Source organism: Salvelinus sp. IW2-2015, unplaced genomic scaffold (genome assembly GCF_002910315.2).
Source record: "Salvelinus sp. IW2-2015 unplaced genomic scaffold, ASM291031v2 Un_scaffold1713, whole genome shotgun sequence".
Lineage (NCBI taxonomy): Eukaryota > Metazoa > Chordata > Actinopteri > Salmoniformes > Salmonidae > Salvelinus > Salvelinus sp. IW2-2015.
The window spans coordinates 95,109-115,154 of record NW_019943103.1 but is presented as its reverse complement, the minus strand read 5'-3'; the positions used below and the strand labels follow the sequence as shown (position 1 = coordinate 115,154).

The 20,046-nt window shown below is 46.6% G+C and overlaps 2 protein-coding genes across 2 annotated transcripts in view; one reads left to right on the top strand and one right to left on the bottom strand.

The window, feature by feature from the left end:
• LOC112071766 (NHS-like protein 3) overlaps nucleotides 1-12,803 on the top strand; it is a 25,012-nt gene extending 12,209 nt beyond the window's left edge. Inside the window, 5 exon segments of the mRNA XM_070439509.1 lie at nucleotides 2,883-2,990; nucleotides 3,218-3,351; nucleotides 3,670-3,855; nucleotides 5,694-9,741; nucleotides 10,418-12,803. Coding sequence (XP_070295610.1) covers nucleotides 2,883-2,990; nucleotides 3,218-3,351; nucleotides 3,670-3,855; nucleotides 5,694-9,741; nucleotides 10,418-10,464 — 4,523 coding nt within the window. The 3' untranslated portion in view covers nucleotides 10,465-12,803.
• Nucleotides 12,804-13,639: 836 nt separating this feature from the next.
• On the bottom strand, nucleotides 13,640-19,965 carry yars1 (tyrosyl-tRNA synthetase 1; the record flags this gene model as incomplete). Its single annotated transcript, XM_070439508.1, is given in 12 exon segments — nucleotides 13,640-14,392; nucleotides 16,068-16,106; nucleotides 16,108-16,216; nucleotides 17,327-17,426; nucleotides 17,429-17,531; nucleotides 17,802-17,902; nucleotides 18,110-18,245; nucleotides 18,324-18,409; nucleotides 18,754-18,889; nucleotides 19,158-19,250; nucleotides 19,491-19,571; nucleotides 19,882-19,965. Coding segments are annotated over 12 exon segments (1,179 nt in total), but the record flags the coding sequence as incomplete, so codon positions are not given.
• Nucleotides 19,966-20,046: the final 81 nt, after the last annotated feature.

The window sequence follows — 20,046 nt, the reverse complement described above, 5'->3', positions numbered from 1 at the left end:
AGATTAATTAAAGTAGTGTTAGACTTACACCCATGGTCGACCAGTTCTATTTTTACTAGAGGAGTGAGGCGCATCCTCTTTATTATAACACTCTGAGGAGGAGGAATTAGAGAGAGATGGAGGACAGAAGATAGAGGAGAGGAAGAGAAGAGACTTTGTAGCGGGGAGAAGAATAGACAGAGTAGGGCAAGAGAGTTTAAGAGGGATAGAGAGGGACACTGAGTAGGAGGAAAGGGCGCTCGAGCCCAGTAAGTTTAGTAGTAGAGACAGTATCAGATCACACAAGTTAGTACCCCGATTTCAGAGGTAAATTAGAACAGACCTGGGCTAGCCCCGGGGAGGGGTAGGAGAGACAGAGCCCGAACAGAGGTATAGGAAAGGTATCATAGTCAGTAGAGGGTGTACTAAGCTTACGGTGGGTGAGAGTAATTAGTTTATAGTAAAGTAGTACGAGTGAGGTACGAAGATAGGCGTAGGGATACAGAGATTATCCCAGGTTTGTAGAGCGGAGCCCAAGTAGAGGGGACACAAGATAGATGGTACCCAGTTTTAGCAGATAGAGGGAGGTTTCTTTTAGTTAGAGTAGAAGAGACAGGGAGTAGTGAGCATTTAGTTGGTTAGATTAGAAGGTAGAGAGATTGACGATTAGGGAGCAGTTAGTCGATAGGAGTAGAAGAGAGAGGTAATCAGTTTCAAGTTTTAATGTAGATGTAGAAAGGTTGTAGTTTTGTGTAAGAGTGTAGTACGATACAGAGAACGAGTGTACTGTCAATACACGCCTGAGGTAAGTAATCAGTTAGAGAGGGATAGTAGAATCTGGGCTTGTTGAACTAGCGGGCTCTACTGTGCTCGAAACGACTCGCGAGTGATAGAACAGTAGAGGGGGCGTCTTACATAGCCGCATCGCGTTCTTACAGAGAGTAGCGTGTAGGGTAGTTTGAGGACAGTATTTAGATCACCAGTACGAGAAGTTAGAGGAACTTATTGTATGTATATTAACCCTTAATATACTGGTAGGAATCCCAATCTTAAGCTAGTGTCATCTACTGGCGCTATACCCTGAGTAGCAGTAGAGCGAGATCCCACGGATCTCGACGGAGTTAGAGACAGGAGAGAGCAGGGCTCGACGGGAGTGGTTAGTTTTACGAGAGACAGTTAGGATATACATGTAGATACCGCCAGGGTTTAAGAGGAGCGAATGAGTTTAAGAGACCCGGAAGTAGTTCTGACCGACGTTACAAGACGGCGACCAGTAGATACCAGGCACGTTATTTTGGGTAGAGACAGTAGATTTTAGCGACGGGAGCGCTGTCGGCGACGAGGTAGCAGAGACGGCGACGTACTGGAGCATACCCAGTCAGAGACAGTGTGTAATACCAGTAGTAGATTACCCAAGACCGAGTGAGTAGAGCGAACCAGGGAGCTAACCCAATAGAGCACCAGTAGAGACTGCAGTATATGACGCGACGTGGGTAGATCGGAGAGTTCACCAGTAGAGGACAGTGACTAGCTGATAGGCCGCGACGAGTGTAGCAGACCAGTAGAGGCACCGTCCCCGATACAGACGACATAGATCCCATAAGACGTGACCCAGTAGAGACAGCTAGAATACCCAGTGAGACAGAGATACCCACAGTAGAGACAGTATCCGATACCCAAGTAGACGACCCAGTAGAAGACGTAGAGTACCCAGTAGAGCAGTAGCGCCAGGACGGAGCGACAGTAGGCCCTACGTAGGTACCAGTAGAGACAGTAGAACACATAATACCCAGTAGTACCCAGTAGAGAGGCAGTAGAGACCCAGTAGAGACAGTAGATACCCAGTAGAGACAGTAGATACCCAAGTATAGAGACCCAGTAGAGACCGTAGATACCCAGTAGATACCCCAGTAGAGGACAGTATAAACCAAGTAGATCAGTAGATACCCAGTAGATACCCAGTAGTAAATACCAGTAGATACAGTAGATACCCAGTAGAGACCCAGTAGAGACGTATATACACAGTAGAGACAGTAGATACCCTATCCAGATTCTCCACACCACACACGAACAAAAAAACGATCTTCTCTAATGTCTCTACCATCCAAATAGGGCTCTGCCGCTGCCTGGTATGGTCCTGCTTGGGGGCAAAGCATGCCATTCTCTGCTCTGAATCCCATAATACTCACTGATTCCCTCTCATTGAATCTCATTGTAATTTACAACCAGACCCTCTTGAGTTCCTGAAGCCTAAACCATTCCAACTAGGCCTGGCAAAATTACCATATAACCGCGTAACCGACGGTTACGAACGAAGAACGCCGTGAAAATTAAAATAAATGTTTTTTTCCCCAAACAGTTGACTGGAGACGGGACGGTCAGRCATTTGTGCGGTTGAGTCCGTTTCTGTGGTAACGCAGCCTCTTAAATAACGGGATGAAACTTTGTCGCTCCTAAACAAATGCCTGACCGTCCCGTCAGCAGAAGCATATGGCGGCACAGGGTTAGGAGAGAAGAAAATATGTCTTCTTTGTTGTGWTTTTGCTATTCGAACGCTTATTACGGAGGCCGCGGTCATTTGGTTGGCCAATGTCCTTCATCCAAAATTCCATGACCGTCACAACCCTTAATCCAACACATTTCTGTCCTTCTCTTTGAAAATCTTCTCCAAATACTATTCCAATCGTTCACCATTGAATCTGACTGTGATTCTCAATATTGTATGTAATGACAGAGATACTAACTCTCCTCACTCTTCATCTCTCCTTTCATATTCCCTTCCTCTCTCCTTGAATCCCTTCGAATCAAATCMAACTTTTAAAGTGCATTTAAACCCCGCAACACATCTTTAACTCATAAATCCCTTGTCTTATCCTTCATCCTTCTCCCTCCTCTACTCTCAGGCTCCACGTTCAAGCCTCTAAACCCAGTGAAAAGACCAGAGAAGGGGAAGAACAGGAGCAGGAGGACTACTGTCATGGGCATACCCCAGCAGGTCCAGAGAGAGCTGGGTACGTATGTAGCGGACAGCTTTGCACTGAGCTTCACTTTACGAAGTCACCGCAACCAACAACGTTTTAGGGGTTATGTGGGTTAGTGGTTCACTAAATAAAGTGTGGATCTATACTGAATGAATAGCCTTAGCCACCTTGTCATTTAAGAAGTAAAATCAATGGTACTATCTTTTGGTCATAAATCGAAATAGGTGATACGATGTTTTCCACCATTCTCCTTCTAGCCCTGCAAAGTGGGTCTGCGTACCAAGTTCTTTCCAAGCTCCCTAACGGCTCTGGAGGACAAGGTAGTGCCGGCCAACCAGGTGTGGTCATCGTCGATGGAGAGACCCCTCTAGCCAACCACGATGGAGCTAAGGTACATATCTCAGAACTGTTTTTTTTTAGCTTTACAACCTCAGCTGATCAAGACACATTTATTTAGTGCTTTTAGTTACAGTGTCATACTTCTAATTACAGACTGCTACGTTCATGACAAACATAACTTCTGTTTATTTCCAATAAGGATTATTTTGGTTATAGTGCTATGCTTTTAATTACAGACTGCTACGTTCACGACAAAACATAACTTCTGTTTATTTCCAATAAGAATTCTTTGAAACTAAGGTAGTTATTGTTTATGTTAACAAGAAACCACTAAAAATGGCTATAATTACAACTAATCTCACCTAAATAGGCATCMRGAGAGGAGCAGCTGTTGAGACACCACCTCCAGTCTGTATACAGGGACGACCAGGGCTTCAGCCACCACAGGGGACTGAACTCTCGTCTCGCTCCCACCCAGAGGCCCAAATCTCTGGCCGTGCCGGGCAYGACCTCCTCTTGCTCGGTTGGATTCCCCAACTTCCTCCAGGAGACACTTGTGAGTGAACGGTGTTGGTCACCATGTTTCTTCCTGTTGGGGAAATTCATATTTACACTACATGTATGCCCACGCCGCTACCTGTAATGACCACGCTACTGTAATGACCACGCCACTGTAAGCCCAACGCTACTGTCAGCCCACCTACTGAGTTATGCCCACGCTACTGTATGCCACGCTACTGTATGCCCACGCACTATCAATGACCACGCTTACTGTAATGACCACGCTACTGTAATGAACCAACGCTACTGTAAGCCCACGCTACTGTCCACGTACTATGCCCACTGGCTACTGTATTGCCCACGCTACTGTATGCCACGCTACATGCCACCTACTGTGCCCACACTACTGTAATGACCACGCTACTGTTAGGCCCACACTACTGTATGCCCACACTTACTGTATGACCACACTACATGTATGCCCACGCTACTGTATCCCACACTACTGTATGCCCACACACTGTAATGACCACGTACGTATGACCACACGCTATGCACATTATGTATCCACAACGCTACGTCGTATGCCCACGCTTACTGTAACCCACCGCTACTGTAGCCCACACTACTTGATGCCCACGCTACTGTATGCCCACACTACTGATTCCCACGCTATAGCGATAATAAAATGTTGCTAAAATGGCACTTACACATTTCCCTGGATGTTGCTGTCACATTAACATGGATCATCTACCCACTGATGTTAAACCAAGCTTGTTATCTGAATAACTGGACTAAGAATCCATACACTTAGAGCTATTATAATATGACAGCTCCACAGTTCTCACACATTATGACAGCTCCACAGTTCTCTACATAATGACAGCTCCACATTCTCTACATATATGACGCTCCACAGTTCTCTACATAATATGACAGCTTCCACATTCTACATAAATATGACAGCTCCACAGTTCTCTCTAATAATGACAGCTCCACAGTTCTTACATAAATGACAGCTCCACAGTTCTCTACATAATATGACAGCTCCACAGTTCCTCTTACATAATATGACAGCTCCACAGTTCTCTACATATATGGACAGCTCCACAGTTCCTACTAATATGACAGCTCCACAGTTCCTCATAATATGACAGCTCCACAGTTCTCACTACATAATATGACAGCTCCACAGTTCTCTAATATATGACAGCTCCCACAGTTCTCTACATAATGACAGCTCTCACAGTTCTCTACATAATAACAGACTCCACAGTTTCTAATAATGACAGCTCCACGTTCTCACATAACTATGACAGCTCCACAGTTCTCTACATAAATGACAGCTCCACAGTTCTCTACATAAATGACAGCTCCACAGTTTCCACATAATATGACAGCTCCACAGTTCTCTAATATATGACAGCTCCACAGTTCTCTACATAATATGACACTCCACAGTTCTCCATATTTGACGTCCCACATCTCACTAATATACAGCTCCACAGTTCTCTCAATAAATGACAGCTCCACAGTTCCACATTAATATGACAGCTCCACTATTCTCTACATACTATGACAGCTCCACCAGTTCTCTACATAATATAGACAGCTCCCACAGTTCTACATAGATGACAGCTCCACAGTTCTCTACATAACTATGACAGCTCACAGTTTCTAATAATATGACAGCTCCACAATTCCTCTACAATAATTGAACAAAACTCCACATTCTCTACAACTATGGACAGCTCCACAGTTCTCTACATAATATGACAGCTCCACAGTTCTCCACATAGTATGACAGCTCCACAGTTCTCCACATAGTATGACAGCTCCACAGTTCTCTACATAGTATGACTCCTGTTGATCCTTGTGTTTGCCTCCTCCCAGGGTCCGGTGATGTCCATCTCTCCCCAAGCCACTTACATGTCTAAGATTATCCCCAACGCCTACCTGCCGGCCTCCGTCGACATCATACAGATTGACCGCAGCACCAGCCGTACCCGTGGAAACAGCGGTAACGGACCGGTCCGTACCGTCAGCAGGAGCTGCCTGGCGTCCGGGTTGTCGGCCAGCCCTGCGTCGTCGAGGAGGTCGGGCGGTGAAGGTTGCTATGAAGGCGGAGACAGCGTTTCACATGGTGACAGTAGTTCCCGTGACAATGGCTCTACGGCGACCACGCGCTCAGTGACTTCGGGATCCGGCTGGAGCCACTCGCAGTCTTCCGAGATGATCAAGTCCAACTCCTCCGCCATCTCCTCCACGAAGGGGAGCTTCGGACCTGCTAACCCACAGACGGTGAGCCTCGTTGGGCAGGAGAGACAGCCGCAGCAGCCTGGTGCTGGGGACCAGGACCTGGTGAGCCTACAAAGCTCAGCTAGCTGGGTCAGCAGTACCAGCAGGGTTACTGGTACTGCAACTGCTCAGGGKGGATCTGAGTTRGGTCTATCTGGATCTGGGGAGATGAGCGATGTTGGAGGAGACTCTCACAGATTCTCTCGCAGTCTGTCGGTCATGAAGACCAAGCTGCCCCCGGCTCCCCCCAGGAGAACCAACTCCCTGCACCATGAGAAGATGATAAAGAGGCGACTGGTGGAGATTAAAGACCTCGGTGACTCTGTGGGTGGGGAGGTGGAGGCTGCTGAAGACACAAGCTTGGTTACTATCGAGATCTCTAAAGAGCTCTACAAAGAAATCACAAAGAGCTCTATCCCTGTATCCAACTCATCTGGGTTTAACTCTTTAAATGGTACAAGATCTTCCACAGCCTCTAATCCTCTGAGTTCCAGAGAGGCCTCCCCTGGTGGTAGTGGAAACCCAGAAAGGCCAGGGTCCAACAGCTCTTCCCCACAGAAAGCTCCCTCAGAGGGAGGTACATTTGAAAAGACCATGTCCCCCTCCAGTGGGTACTCAACTCAGAGTGGTACTCCGACGCTCTCCCACAAGGGGATCTGCCCTTCCGCCTCCCCAGGTAAACACAAGAAGATGCCGGTCAAACCRGAACGTTCCGGTTCAAGAGCTTCCTCCTCGGCAGCCTCTGTCTCRTCTTCCCTCACCTCCCTGTCTTCAGCAACCTCAGAACACATCAATCAAGAGGCTTCAAAAGACATCGCTAGCACACCCCAGCAGGCCTCCCCACCTCCATCTGTAATGACAACAGAAAAGACACCAACGGTGACCCCGGTGACCCCGACCTGTTGCTCTGCATCTACGGCGATCAGAGAGCTGCTTAACATTCCGCCACCCCCCAACATCAAAGCCCCTTCCCCGCCACCCCCAGAAACCTGGGCCCACAACAGACACACCTTCAAACTGCTGTGTGGGCCTTGCCCCAACGTCAACAGGCTAGCACAGCTCCAGAAGCAACAGCAACTGAAAGATGAAGCTGACATCATTAAGCAAAAGCAGGAACCTCACACTGAAGCTAGCAAAGAGTCTCAAAGCTCAGATGAAAAGCAGGCTACCGTAGAGAAAGTCACTTTGATAAAATCAGAACGCAAATACATTGTTTCGAAAGAAGAAACTGAGCCTACGCTAGAGCAGGTGACTGAGGTATCCGAGTGCGTTAGTCAGGGAGTCGAGAGCACAGAAAGTCAAACGAAAGAAAAAGGAAGTCCGGCGATGATCGCAGACAGGGCAGAAGCAAGTGTAGAGGTCCAGAACCAGAACCAGAACCAGAACCAAGAGCAGAGTAGTAGTAGTAGCGTTGCACAGGTCRAGGATCAAGAAGAGAGTCTAGAGACACAAGTTAGTTTAGCGACGATTCCAAAGAARGAACCMCCTCCTGTCATGAAGAAAAGTACTCGTAGAAAAGAACCTTCAATTCAAGTAACAACAGACATTCAACAAACGTTGCCATTTGATGAGGTCACAGTAGAGGAGAAGGTAGAATCACCCAGCGAGAGTGAGAAGCGTTCCTTACAGGCGGAAGTAGAGGTGGTGGTAGCTAAGAAAGTTGAGGTTGAGGTAGTTGCTAAGGAAGTTGAGGTAGTTGCTAAGGARGTTGAAGTAGTAACTAAGGAGGTCGAAGGTCAGAGTGCTACTGAAAACACTACAGAGGAAAGTACCACTAAACCAGAGGCATCTACACAGACCCTTGTCATGGAGCCTCCCAAAGTGGACAGGGTCTCTCCTCCAGCCTCCCCTCCCCCTGCCCACCACCCTCCTCCACCCCCTTCAAAGACACCTCCCTCCTTAGTGTCCACTCCCCCACCCGAGGTAGAGGAGGAGTGTGAGGAAGAGAATCCCATAGTAGACCTCTGCTGGCCCCCTCCACCTCCACCAGAGGASCCAGCAGATTCAGTCTTTGATGAGCCAGATGAGATGGACTTTCCACCTCCTCCCCCTCCCTTCATGACAGAGAGCTTGCCAGATGTAGTGGAGAGCTGTAACACAGTCACTGATGTCCAGGAGGCGTCCATTGTGGCTCTGGATGTGGAGGAGGTTAAGGAAACTGTGACTGGAGCAACTTTGGCTGGGGCAACTGTGAATGGGGAAACTGCAGATCTGTCACCYATTCCGGCTCAAATGGAGATGAAGGAGGATAGACCTGAAAAGGTGATTCTGAACTCCAATGCTGTTCCAACTGATGAAACCAGCTCTGAGGTATCTGAATCARCTGAGCTCCAAGCAATTCCCGCAGATGAGTCAACTGTTGTTTCTCCAGTTCAGCCCAATAAGAAAGAGGCAGAGGTCAAGCAATCTGCCAAGCAGTCAATCACAATGCAGGAAGCCATAACTCAACCAACAGAAACTTCTCCTCAGTCACATGGAGTCCTGGCTCTATCAGAGGATGTCCCTCCCCCACCCCAGGAGGCTCCTCCCCCACCACCAATGAAAACAGCCTTGGTGCCCCCCTCAAGTATCTCTCCTCCATCTCTTATCAGTGTCCCCCTCCCTTCCCCTGTACAATTTGAAGATCCGATGCACTCCGAGCCTGCGGTGAGTGCCCTCATTCCACCCCCCGTCAATGTCCCACCCCTTCTCCCCCTCCCATTTGAGAACCAATCACCTGTCAGGAGACAGCTCAGCTTGGTAAACAGAGAGACCAGGAGCACAGAGCTTCTGTCYAGGCACAACAGTGCCCCCATTCCAAAAGAAGACGCCAACATTCCACTGGTCACACCCTCTCTGCTTCAAACGGTACGTCTCAGATCGGTCAACGTCAGYGAAGACCAGATGAAAACGCCTTCCGACAACAACAATAATTACAACAAGGGGAATCCACCTGCTCACGATCAGAGTCCAATCCCAACCCAAACCCCTGGATCCCAGAACACCACACCCCAAAAACCAATCCGGAGRTCTCCGTCTATAAAATCCACACCTCTGTCATTGAAGTCATCATCGCCGTCGATCATCGCCCCCTCGATGCGCTTGCAGGAAGCTATCCGCATGAAGACRGCGGCCATGTCTTCCAGAGACGGTCTTCTAACGCGCTTTAGAATGCMATCCTCCACCTCATACCCCAGYRGCAGTGGTGGTGAATATGAGATGTTATCCCCAATGTCACCAGAAGGGGGCGACATGCTAAAGTCCMCCGCCTCCACYGCTAGCTTCATMTTCTCCAGGAGCTCAAAGAAGGTCGTTATAGAAACGCCTGTCGCCTCTTCCTCCCCCGAGACGCAGGCGAGCCTTCGACAGAACCTAGCCGCCGCGCTCGTGAAGGTTTCCGACCAATCGATGGCTTCCGCAGTCGCTAAYGGCAACGCTGGAAGAACTGGGATTCCGAGGAGAGTTCCACCACCCGTGGCTAAGAAACCARTTCTTCCAGCGTTGCCGTTAGCGACCTTGGAGAAGACTGTTTTTTCTATAGTGACGGGTGGTTCTCAGAGTGASAGGAGCAGTCCATCACCAAGGGGAACAGAAGCTAACGAGGAGACAGAGACAGTGCGACCTGCGGGCCAGAAAGCACTGACAGAGGACCACAATACAGCAAGTAAGAACACCAAACACAACACAGAGAATAGGATTGTTGCTACATATTATTACATATACTTACAAATATGTAAATTTTAAGTCAAATACAAGTTGTTTATTTTATTTTTTTATGTTGATAGTGCATGGAATTGATCTTGCGTGGATTTGATGTTTCACTGAATTATTTCACTGAAGAATCAATTCTTTASAGACTAGATGCACAATGTGCTTAATTCTGTGGACAACATCAATCACAATCATGTCTTGGCCCAATCATGACGTGACAGAATGTAGACGCTAGCATTACCACGATGCTGAAGAATGCTTAGCGATGTAGCATTGACACCCACGCAGGTGTTGCCCTACAACTGCATAGCATTGCACAGCAGCAGCAGAAATGCCCCCCCCCCCCTTTCTGCAACTTGAGCTCACCTTGCTAATGAAAGAAAATGACATTCCACCCACAATAGAACCCTGTCGAATTCTGTTTCCCGGGTAATATTCACTAGTAGCACACGGCCCAACCAATGCTAATGTAGTTACACCCACGATAAAGTAACCAATCGAATTAGCCCACAGAATGCTCCTTGTTTATCATATAGTGTAACTGTACATTTGTCATAGTCTTCTGTCCTCGTCTCAGATGGCACCTTATTCCCACCTTCTGAGTGTAACTGCTTCCTACTGTTTTCTAGGTAAAATGGAGACGTCTAACATTGTAGAAGCACCGATGCCCTTGTGAGAAAGACTGCTTTGTGTGGACTGAACTTTTGTGGATTGGGACTAAGACGGAGGAACAAAGCAAGGACTGCAAGATCCTGAGAGACAGAGAGACAGAGAGAGAGACAGAGAGAGACAGAGAGAGAGAGACAGAGAGAGACAGAGAGAGAGAGCGAGATAATCAAAACAGTATTCACTTAAGAAGTCAACTCAAGAGTTAAAATATGTGAAGGCTTCTCCAAAAGCCTAAATTTAATGCAAACAATGGGGTTGGTCCTCATTTCTTTGATAATAAAGCTTCCTTTTGGAGTATTTTTCTAAACCATTGAGCTCTAGGCCTCTATTCAGTCTGTAAAGCTGAAGCGTTACAGATTCTGCTAAATAAATTTAAAGGTAATTTCCGATTGAGCCGACATGTGCAGCGTTTACCGTGAATGCAGTCTCCCCTAATTAGGAACCTTGCCTTTTAAATTTAAATTACGATGCAAAGCTGAACTTCGGCGATGCAGATTGAATAGTCTTTTAGTCTGCTTTGGCTGGATTTTGTAAACGCAGTACAAGACGCTATGCTTGTAGTAGACCACCATCTAGAGGTTAGGAAAGGTAGCAGTCACTGCAGATGAGAAAGAAAAGCCTAGAAGACAAATAATATATGAAGAAAAAAATACTAGAGGGAAGAAGAAAAAAAAAACATTCAATATTATTGGGACTTTCTAAGGTGTTTGAAGCTTGTGTTCTATTAAAAAAAAAATGTTTCTCTAGTAATTTTTTCTTCATTAACATACCCCTTTTTTTGAGTCAAGCAATCACTGAATTGTCTTATTTTCAAAAGGAATGGCAGATTTTAAAATTTCCAGAATGTATCTTTTGATCTTAACTATTGATCAAGCAATCAATGAATCAACCAATCAATGTGTTATTTTATTTTTTAGCTTTTTGATCTGCATAAATAAATGTTTTTAAATTAAACTTGCAAATTATTTTGTGAATACGTAGGCTTAGGTAGAGTAGTGCTTCAAAGAAAAAAAGGGATGCTGCATATTTAAAAGACCATTTATATATTAGATCTTACTGGCAAATTTTGAAAGCACTTTGTAAACTAATGAAGCTGTTTTAAGGCGCAGAAAACGTGAATCCCACTGGAACTCATATTCAACGAAATTAAACTGCTTTCAAATWCTAGCATTACAAATGGCAACCTATTGCCTGCATAGTGCASTACTATTGACCAGAGAATAATGGTTCCATCTGGGAGGAATCCCCGGGAAGAGAGCACACTATGTACATTCCTTATAGTTACTCACACTAGACACCATTCCCATGCATTCAAAGACTATATGTATGGGTTTTCTGACTGTTACCATGTATTTATGGTTGTTTTTTTTGTTTTTGTTTTTTAAATGTGTGTCTTTAAATTGCTTTAAACAATGTTCCTTATTAATACTGTATCAGCATCATTAACATCGACACGTTACCAACCAAATATTCAACCTTGGTTTGAGTTYAACTGTTTCGTGAAAATGGTTTGTTTATATGAACGGTCTATTTTTAATAAGACTTTACAGAGTCACTTTTATTCAATCAAATCCACAAGCCTGTAYTAAATATGTCTCCTGATAGTACTACAGATACARGGCACCYTATTCCCTACATAGTGCACTACTTTGGACCAGAGCGCCTATGGGAAGGATCTGGTCAAATGTAGCACTATATAGGTAACGGGTGCCCTATGAGACTGAGTACTACTCAGAGATAAATGGCCAATAGTAACACTAAAGAGAGAGGGTTGTGTGTCTTTCGCTGACTAAGGCCTGTCTCTATCCACTCTGAAGTTCAGCGTTACAGCGGGATYTAAATGTCAAGGTAAGGTTASCGGCATTAGYGGCGATTGYGTTCACAGTAAACGCTGCATGTTATCGGCCGTATCGGAAATGACCTTTTACATTTTTTATCACGCAATCTGTTACGCTTCGGCTTTAGACACTGAATAGAGCCTTTAGTTCACAAGTGTTTGTTTCTTCATAAAAATAAAAATAATTGTATTTTAAACATTTACTGTATATTCCTACTTTCACGTTGTTTGAAGCAGCCTAAGGATCTGTCCCGAATGGAACCCTAGTCCCTATATAGTGCTATACTTTTGACCAGGGCTCATAGGGCGCWATTTGGGAGACTGCCTCAGTCTTCCCACAGTGGACAAGACATCTTGGTAATCATCGGCTCAACAAAACGCCCCTTGTCCAGCAAATGGTTTTAACATGGAACTAATTATTCTCTTTTGACTCTCTGCACATGACACGTCTTATTGTCATGGAAACGGCTAACATTTTGTTGATTCAAATAAATAAAGAAAAAAAGTGATTTACTTTGTTATGAAAATATTATAAAATTGTATTCCATTCCATTAGTTTGTGTTTTTGCAGTTGGGTGACTGTGTGGAAATGCCAAACCACTTGTAGTCTGTTTTAAATTATATAGAACTGATTTAAATTATTGTGTAATGAAACAGGCAGGGAGCAGGTCTCGAACCCTCGACCTCCTAGCCCGAGGTCCGGCGCGCTATCGACTGTGCCGCAAAAGCATGCTCAAGCGGCAGAGTCGATTTCCGCGCTTATAAACCCAGGGTCGTTACACTATATACAACTGGTATAAATGATACAGAACTGGTTAAAATGATATAGAACTGGCTTAAATGATTTAAGTGATATAGAACTAGTGTAAATGATACAGAACTGGTTTAAATTATATAGAACTGGTGTAAATGATACAGAACTGGTTTAAATTATATAGAACTGGTGTAAATGATATAGAACTGGTGTAAATGATACAGAACTGGTTTAAATTATTTAAATGATATAGAACTGGTTTAAATGATATAGAACTGGTTTAAATTATTTAAATGATATAGAACTGGTTTAAATGATATAGAACTGTTTTTTTGTGTTTATTTTAAATATACCTATCATCATTCAGGCAGGATGTAAATGACCAAGAGGTCACTCCCTTTATTCATACTAAGCAACCCTCCCTTATACAGTTGGTTTAACCCTTCACTGTCAATACAACAAACAAAAAAGGTGTTCACAGCATCAGATTTCAAACACAGCTCACGGTGACAGGCAGATCTTTCGTACGGTCTAGCCATTACCGGAGACGACGTGTCAAACCAGAGGACGCTGCAGACGGAAGACAACCACTGAATTTAACCGGTTTATTTCATTTCCAGATGATGACATGAGAGTAAATGGCAGCGTTTCCACAGGTACCTGCCGATATAACCGTTATCATTCTCATAGCAACACAAATAGATTAATGTTTTAATGTATACGTCCCTAGGTGACTGGCGTGGATGATTGAACACATGGTAGACAGTAGAGACTGTTGATGACCAGCTAAGCTAACGTGTCTCTAGGTTAATTGGTCACGACAAAACGTCGTTCCATATTTTCCTCAAAGGATTTCCCCAGACCACATGAAACAATGTGTTTAAAAACAAAAAACAGGGCAACCGGCGGTGTTATTGCCGTTACTTCTCAAGAATTACAGAGCCGTACCATTACTTAAACATCAGGAGGGAAAAATACAGCACTGATAATCGATAGTTTATTTAAACCCAGATCGCTGTGTTAGATCGATCACGGTATTATTAATATGAATGATTATTTCTCTGGTCAAGAAGAGAGCGCGATGTTGCCGTGGTGATGTGTGCGGAGTTCTCTGAGGAAGGTAAGATGACAAGTAGACAGAGAGATGTTGCCGTGGTGATGTGTGTTTAGTTCTCTGGGGAAGGTAAGATGGACAAGTAGACAGAGCATCAAGAGATTGAGAGTGTGTCTCTCTTAGCTGATGTTGCCTCCCTTCAGTGTTTTACAGGTGATGTGTCCCAGTTTCGTCATCAGGTGTTTGTCCTGCCACTGGGCGACACACTGTCCTGATACCTTCAGGTCCACCTGGAGAGAGAGAGACAGAAATGCTCAGTATCCTGACACCTTCAGGTCCACCTAGAGAGAGAGAGACAGACACCCTCAGTATCCTGACACCTTCAGGTCCACCTGGAGAGAGACAGAGACCCTCAGTATCCTGATACCTTCAGGTCCACCTGGAGAGAGAGAGACAGACACCCTCAGTATCCTGACACCTTCAGGTCCACCTGGAGAGAGAGAGACAGACACCCTCAGTATCCTGACACCTTCAGGTCGCACCTGGAGAGAAGAGGCAGAGAGACAACCCTCAAGTTCCTGACACCTTCAGGTCCACCTGGGAGCAGAGAGAGAGAGACAGACCACACCCTCAGTATCCTGGACACCTTCAGGTCCACCTGGAGAGAGAGAGACAGACAACCCTCAGTATCCTGACACCTTCAGGTCCCGCTGGAGAGAAGAGAGACAGACAACCTCAGTAATCCTGACACTCAGGTCCACCTGGAGAGAGAGTGACAGACACCCTCAGTATCTGACACCTTCAGGGGTCACCTGGAGAGAGAGAGACAGACACGCTCAGTATCCTGACACCTTCAGGTCCATGGAGAGAGAGAGAGAGACACCCTCAGTATCTGACACCTCAGGTCCACCTGGAGAGAGAGAGAGAGAGCAGACGCACCTCAGTATGCCCCTGACCACGCTTCAGGTCGCACCTGGAGAGAGAGAGACAGACACCCTCAGTATCCTGACACCTTCAGGTCGCACTGGAGAGAGAAGACAGACACCCTGCAGTATCTGCTGACACCTTCAGGTCCACCTGGAGAGAGAGAGAGAGTACAACCCTCAGTAATCTGAATACCTCAGGTCCGACCTGGAGAGAGAGAGAGAGACACCCTCAGTATCCTGAACACCGTTCAGGTCCACCTGGAGAGAGAGAGACAGGACCCCCTCTCAGTATCCTGACACCTTCAGGTCCACCTGGAGAGAGAGAAACCTAACAGTATCCTGACACTTCAGGTCCCACCTGGAGAGAGAGACAGACACCCTCAGTAATTCCCTGAAACGCTTCAGGTCCACCGGAGAGAGAGACAAGACCCTCAGTATCCCTGACAGCCTTCAGGTGCACCGGAGAGAGAACAGAGACCCTCCAGTCATTCCTGACACCTTCCAGGTTCGCACCTGGAGAGAGCGAGACAGAAACCCTCAGTATGCCTGATACCTTCAGGTCCAACCTGGAGAGAGAGACAGACACCCTCAGTATCCATGACACTTCAGGTCACCTGGAGAGAGAGACAGAGACCCTCACTATCTGACACCTTTCAGGTCCCCTGGAGAGAGAGACAGAGAACCCTCCAGTATCCCTGACACCTTCAGGTTCCCACCTGGGAGAGAGAGGACAGGAGACCCTCAGTATCCTGACACCTTTCAGGTCCCCTGGAGAGAGAGACAGAGACAGTCCAATAACTGTGAACATGGACGTTCACTAGCCCATATAGCAGGCGTGAAGGCTGTTGGAAACAAGTGGGAACAGATCAGGAAATGGAACTTGGCAATTCATCTCCAACTAGGCTTGAATACGCAGTCACTAATTTATTGATCTCTGCTAAGAGCTGTTCACAGGCTCTTTCTCATCATCGTAAGAGCCAAACAGGCTTTGTGAAACAGTTGATTAAACAGACGCTAGGCGGTCCATTTCAGAACATACTCTGTAGTTTCTCCACAGCTTTTTCTTTGGGTTTAGTTTGTTCGTCTGGCTTGCCCGTCTCGTACCCCTCAACGAACACCCGTTTCCCCGGGTGACGGACGCCCTCACCAGGGGGGTCAAGAGGCTCCAACTCTCCTGGTCTCCCCTCACTGAGACAACAGCCAATGCAGAGAGAAGAAGAGTCAGAAGTCAGGGAAGTGATGGATGAGGAATGGGTGGGTTGTGTCCGGTGACAGAGTGGCAAGAGGAAAGGGATAGTGATATAGAATCAGAAGGAGAGGAGAGAAGAAGCAGGTGGGTGGGTGACAGGAGAGAAAGACAAAGGGAAGTGTAGGTACGTTGTAGGGTAAGGCATGGAAGATAATGGAGAAGGGGTAACGTAGGAAGGTCAAGGAAGATAGAGAAGGGGTAAGAGAGAAGAGATGGGGAGTTAAGGGGGTATGAGAGAGGAGGAGATGGAGGGGAGATTAGTGGGTAAGAGAGGATGAGTCAGGAGTTGAGATATGGTAAGGAGGAGGAGTTAGGAGGGTGATGGAGATGCGTGTGGGTGGTGAAGGTGTGTTTAACGGTAAGGTGTTAGTATCGAGTGAGAGAGGGTAGAGAGGAGAGTTAGAGGAAGCCTTTAGTTAAGGTAAGAGAAGGGAGAGAGGAGGAGAAGGGGGTAAAGTGGAGAGAGTGCGAGAGGAGGAGGGAGTGGGTAGAGGGAGAGGTGTGATGAGTGAAGGTGAGGGTGTATTGCGAGGGATGAGAGTGAGAATGTTGTGTGTGAGAGTGTTGAAGTTATGGTGTGAAAGTAGGTGTAGTGGAGGTCGACGATGTGCGTTAGGAGGGAGGAGAGGGGGGTAAGCGGATGAGGGTAGGAGGAGAAGGGTATTAGTGGAGTAGAGAGTGAGGAGAAGGGGTATGTTTGTAGTGTGATATGGAAGGTCAACGGAAGAGAATCGGGTGAGTTAGGAGTTATGTGGTTGTGTTAGGAAGGCGAGGAAAGGTAGAGGTAGTCAGGGCAGGGTTAGGAGAGGGTGTAGGACTAAGAGAGGAGGAGGAGGAAGGGGTAAGAAGGAAGGGAGAAAGTCTTGCGGTAGGACGAGGAGGAGGGAGAAGTGGGTAAGAGAGGAGTAAAAAGAGGGGAGGAGAAGGGGTAAGAGAAGGAGAGAGTGTAGGAGGAGAAGGGGTAAGAGAGGAGAGAGGAGGAAGAAGGGTAAGAGAGGAGCATGAGGAGAGAGAAGGGTAGAGAGGAGAGGAGGAGGAGAAGACTCAACATGGAGGCAGCAGAGCAGCATGAGCTTTGGGACTCCACCCGCCCTCAGTCTTCTGGGGGCTTCAGGTTGCATAAGCAACACACCAGCCGGTCCTGCAGGCCTCCTGGGAAACGTAGGCCACCAGGCCCGCTCACCACCGGTCCTTGCTCCGGCCTCTGCGACGTCCTATCTTCTCCAGGTCCAGGCGAATTCAGCCCTCCGGATGCTGAGGGAGGCGAGGACAGAATGCAGAGAGAAAGACCAATTAAGTGAAGAGAAGGAAGGAAAATGGAGATGATTTGCTGATCCAAATCCACCGAGCTCTCTGAAAGATCAGATCTAAATGCAAGTTATTGCTCCTCTCAATCTTGCTTCTTTGATAAGGGCTGGGGGGGGATTTCCACCATTTGGAATTCAGCATTTCTCTCAAAAAAATAGGGTCTTTGCCAAGTTTAGATAAGGATAAATAAACTAATGAATGAAATGAATGAGTTACTTCTCCCACGCTGATGACCTTGCCCACCCTGATGTCCCAGTCTGGAGGGAACCAAGTTTTCATCCTCTCTGCCACTCTTAGGTTCCCCTTCCCTGCTGCCTCTGACAGGGGAACAGAGACACACAGGGTCAAGGGTCCAGGAAGAAACAGTCTCCCTATTAGGTCTACTTTAGAGTTTCCCCTTCCTGCTGCCTCTGACAGGGGGACATAAGGGTCAAGGGTCAGGAGGAAACAGCCCCTACAGGTCTAGCTTGAGGAGGCCTTGAGGTATATGATGGTGAGAGTTGGTAACAGTAGGTTCCACTAACTGTTCTTTGACGGGTCTGGATAGGCCGTGTTGGAGAGTTTACGGAGCTCTGGAGATTCAAACTTCTTCCTGATTGGGTCGAGCAGCTTGTTAAGGGCCACCTCCACGCCCGCCTTCAGGTCACCAGGATGGATCAGCTAGACGGCAGAGGTTAGAGGTCAAACCAACGCACGATGGGCCAACAACAGTGGGTCATACAACACATACCAACGTACCTCTTCGCCAAACTCTTTCTCCACTTCCTCAAAGTCTGTGTAGGTTTTGTCTCCTCCGAACTTGGGGTCTCTTTTGATGGAGAACTCTGAAAGAGACGCAACACAGACACGCTGACTCTACAGTCCTCCTGTGGAGGAAGAGGACAGAACAGGAGAGAGGAGGAAGAGGACAGAACAGGAGAGAGGAGGAAGAGGACAGAACAGGAGAGAGGAGGAAGAGGACAGAACAGGAAGTGGACAGAACAGGCGAGAGGACAGAACAGGAAGTGGACAGAACAGGCGAGAGGACAGAACAGGAAGTGGACAGAACAGGAGAGAGGACAGAACAGGTCAGAACAGGGGAGAGGACAGAACAGGAGAGAGGACAGAACAGGAAGTGGACAGAACAGGAAGAGGATAGGAGAGAACAGGAAGCAGGGTGATTACTCACCTCCTACGAGTGGGAAGAGGACATGTTTAACAAATGAGAGGACTCCGTTGTTCTCGATGTTGCCCGGCTCACAGAAAGCCTTCTTCAACTTCTTCTTTACATCCTCCTTCCTGTCCAGGAGGTCAATCTTAGACTCCTACAAAGGTCAACAGGAAACACACAGGGCCATGTTCATTAGGAACCAACCGGAAGAAAACGGACAAACGGGGAAAGCCCTACCTGAACTTGTCCAATAAGAATCGTTCATTTTCTGTTGCAAAATGCTTTGCTACTGTCTGTCGTAATGAATACAACCCACAGGCTGTGTTAGTTTGGGATTGGTCAAAACAATATATTACCTCCAAAAGAAGAGGAAGGGATGGATGAATTATAAATCATTAAAGGATTGTGACAGGGCCACTCACCTCCTCTGAAGAACTCATCTTCGCTCCAGTCAATCCTGGTACCATGGGGTTCATCAGATGGGACCGCTTAGCATAGCCCAGAGAGGGCAGGTACTGGAGGGGGAGAGAGAGACAGAGAGACAGACAGAGAGACAGACAGGGAGAGAGAGAGAGAGACAGAGAAGAGCGAAATAGGGAGGGATTTTCAGAACTCATACATTATACAAAACTTACTCATCACAATAGTTTTTGTAATTTCCCAGTTGACCAATGACTGAACTGAATCTAAGAACGTGTCTCTCTACAAGAGGACAGTGCTGACAGTTCATGAACAGGTCAGAAGGTTCCGGGTACCTTCTCAGCCAGRGTGAAGATCTTCCTCTGATCGACTCCTCCAAACTGGGCATCTACTTTCAGATACTCCTCATCCAGAGCCTAGAAGACAGACGGGACAAATGGGTTACAAACCTGTTGTATTATTAACCTGTTACCTGTTATCTTGCCTATGCYGTTCTGTTACCATCACTCATTCATATATCTTTATGTACATATTCTTTATCCCTTTACACTTGTGTGTATAAGGTAGTAGTTGTGGAATTGTTAGGTTAGATTACTTGTTGTTATTACTGCATTGTCGGAACTAGAAGCACAAGCATTTCGCTACACTCGCATTAACATCTGCTAACCATGTGTATGTGACAAATAACATTAGATTTGATTGGATTTGTTATAACCACATTGTTACCTGTAGTCCAGGGTAGAGCAGACCACGGAGTAGAGGGTGTTATAACCATGTTATAACCTGTAGTCCAGGGTAGAGCAGACCACTGAGTAGAGGGTGTTATGTGTTATAACCATGTTGTTACCTGTAGTCCAGGGTAGAGCAGACCACTGAGTAGAGGGTGTTATA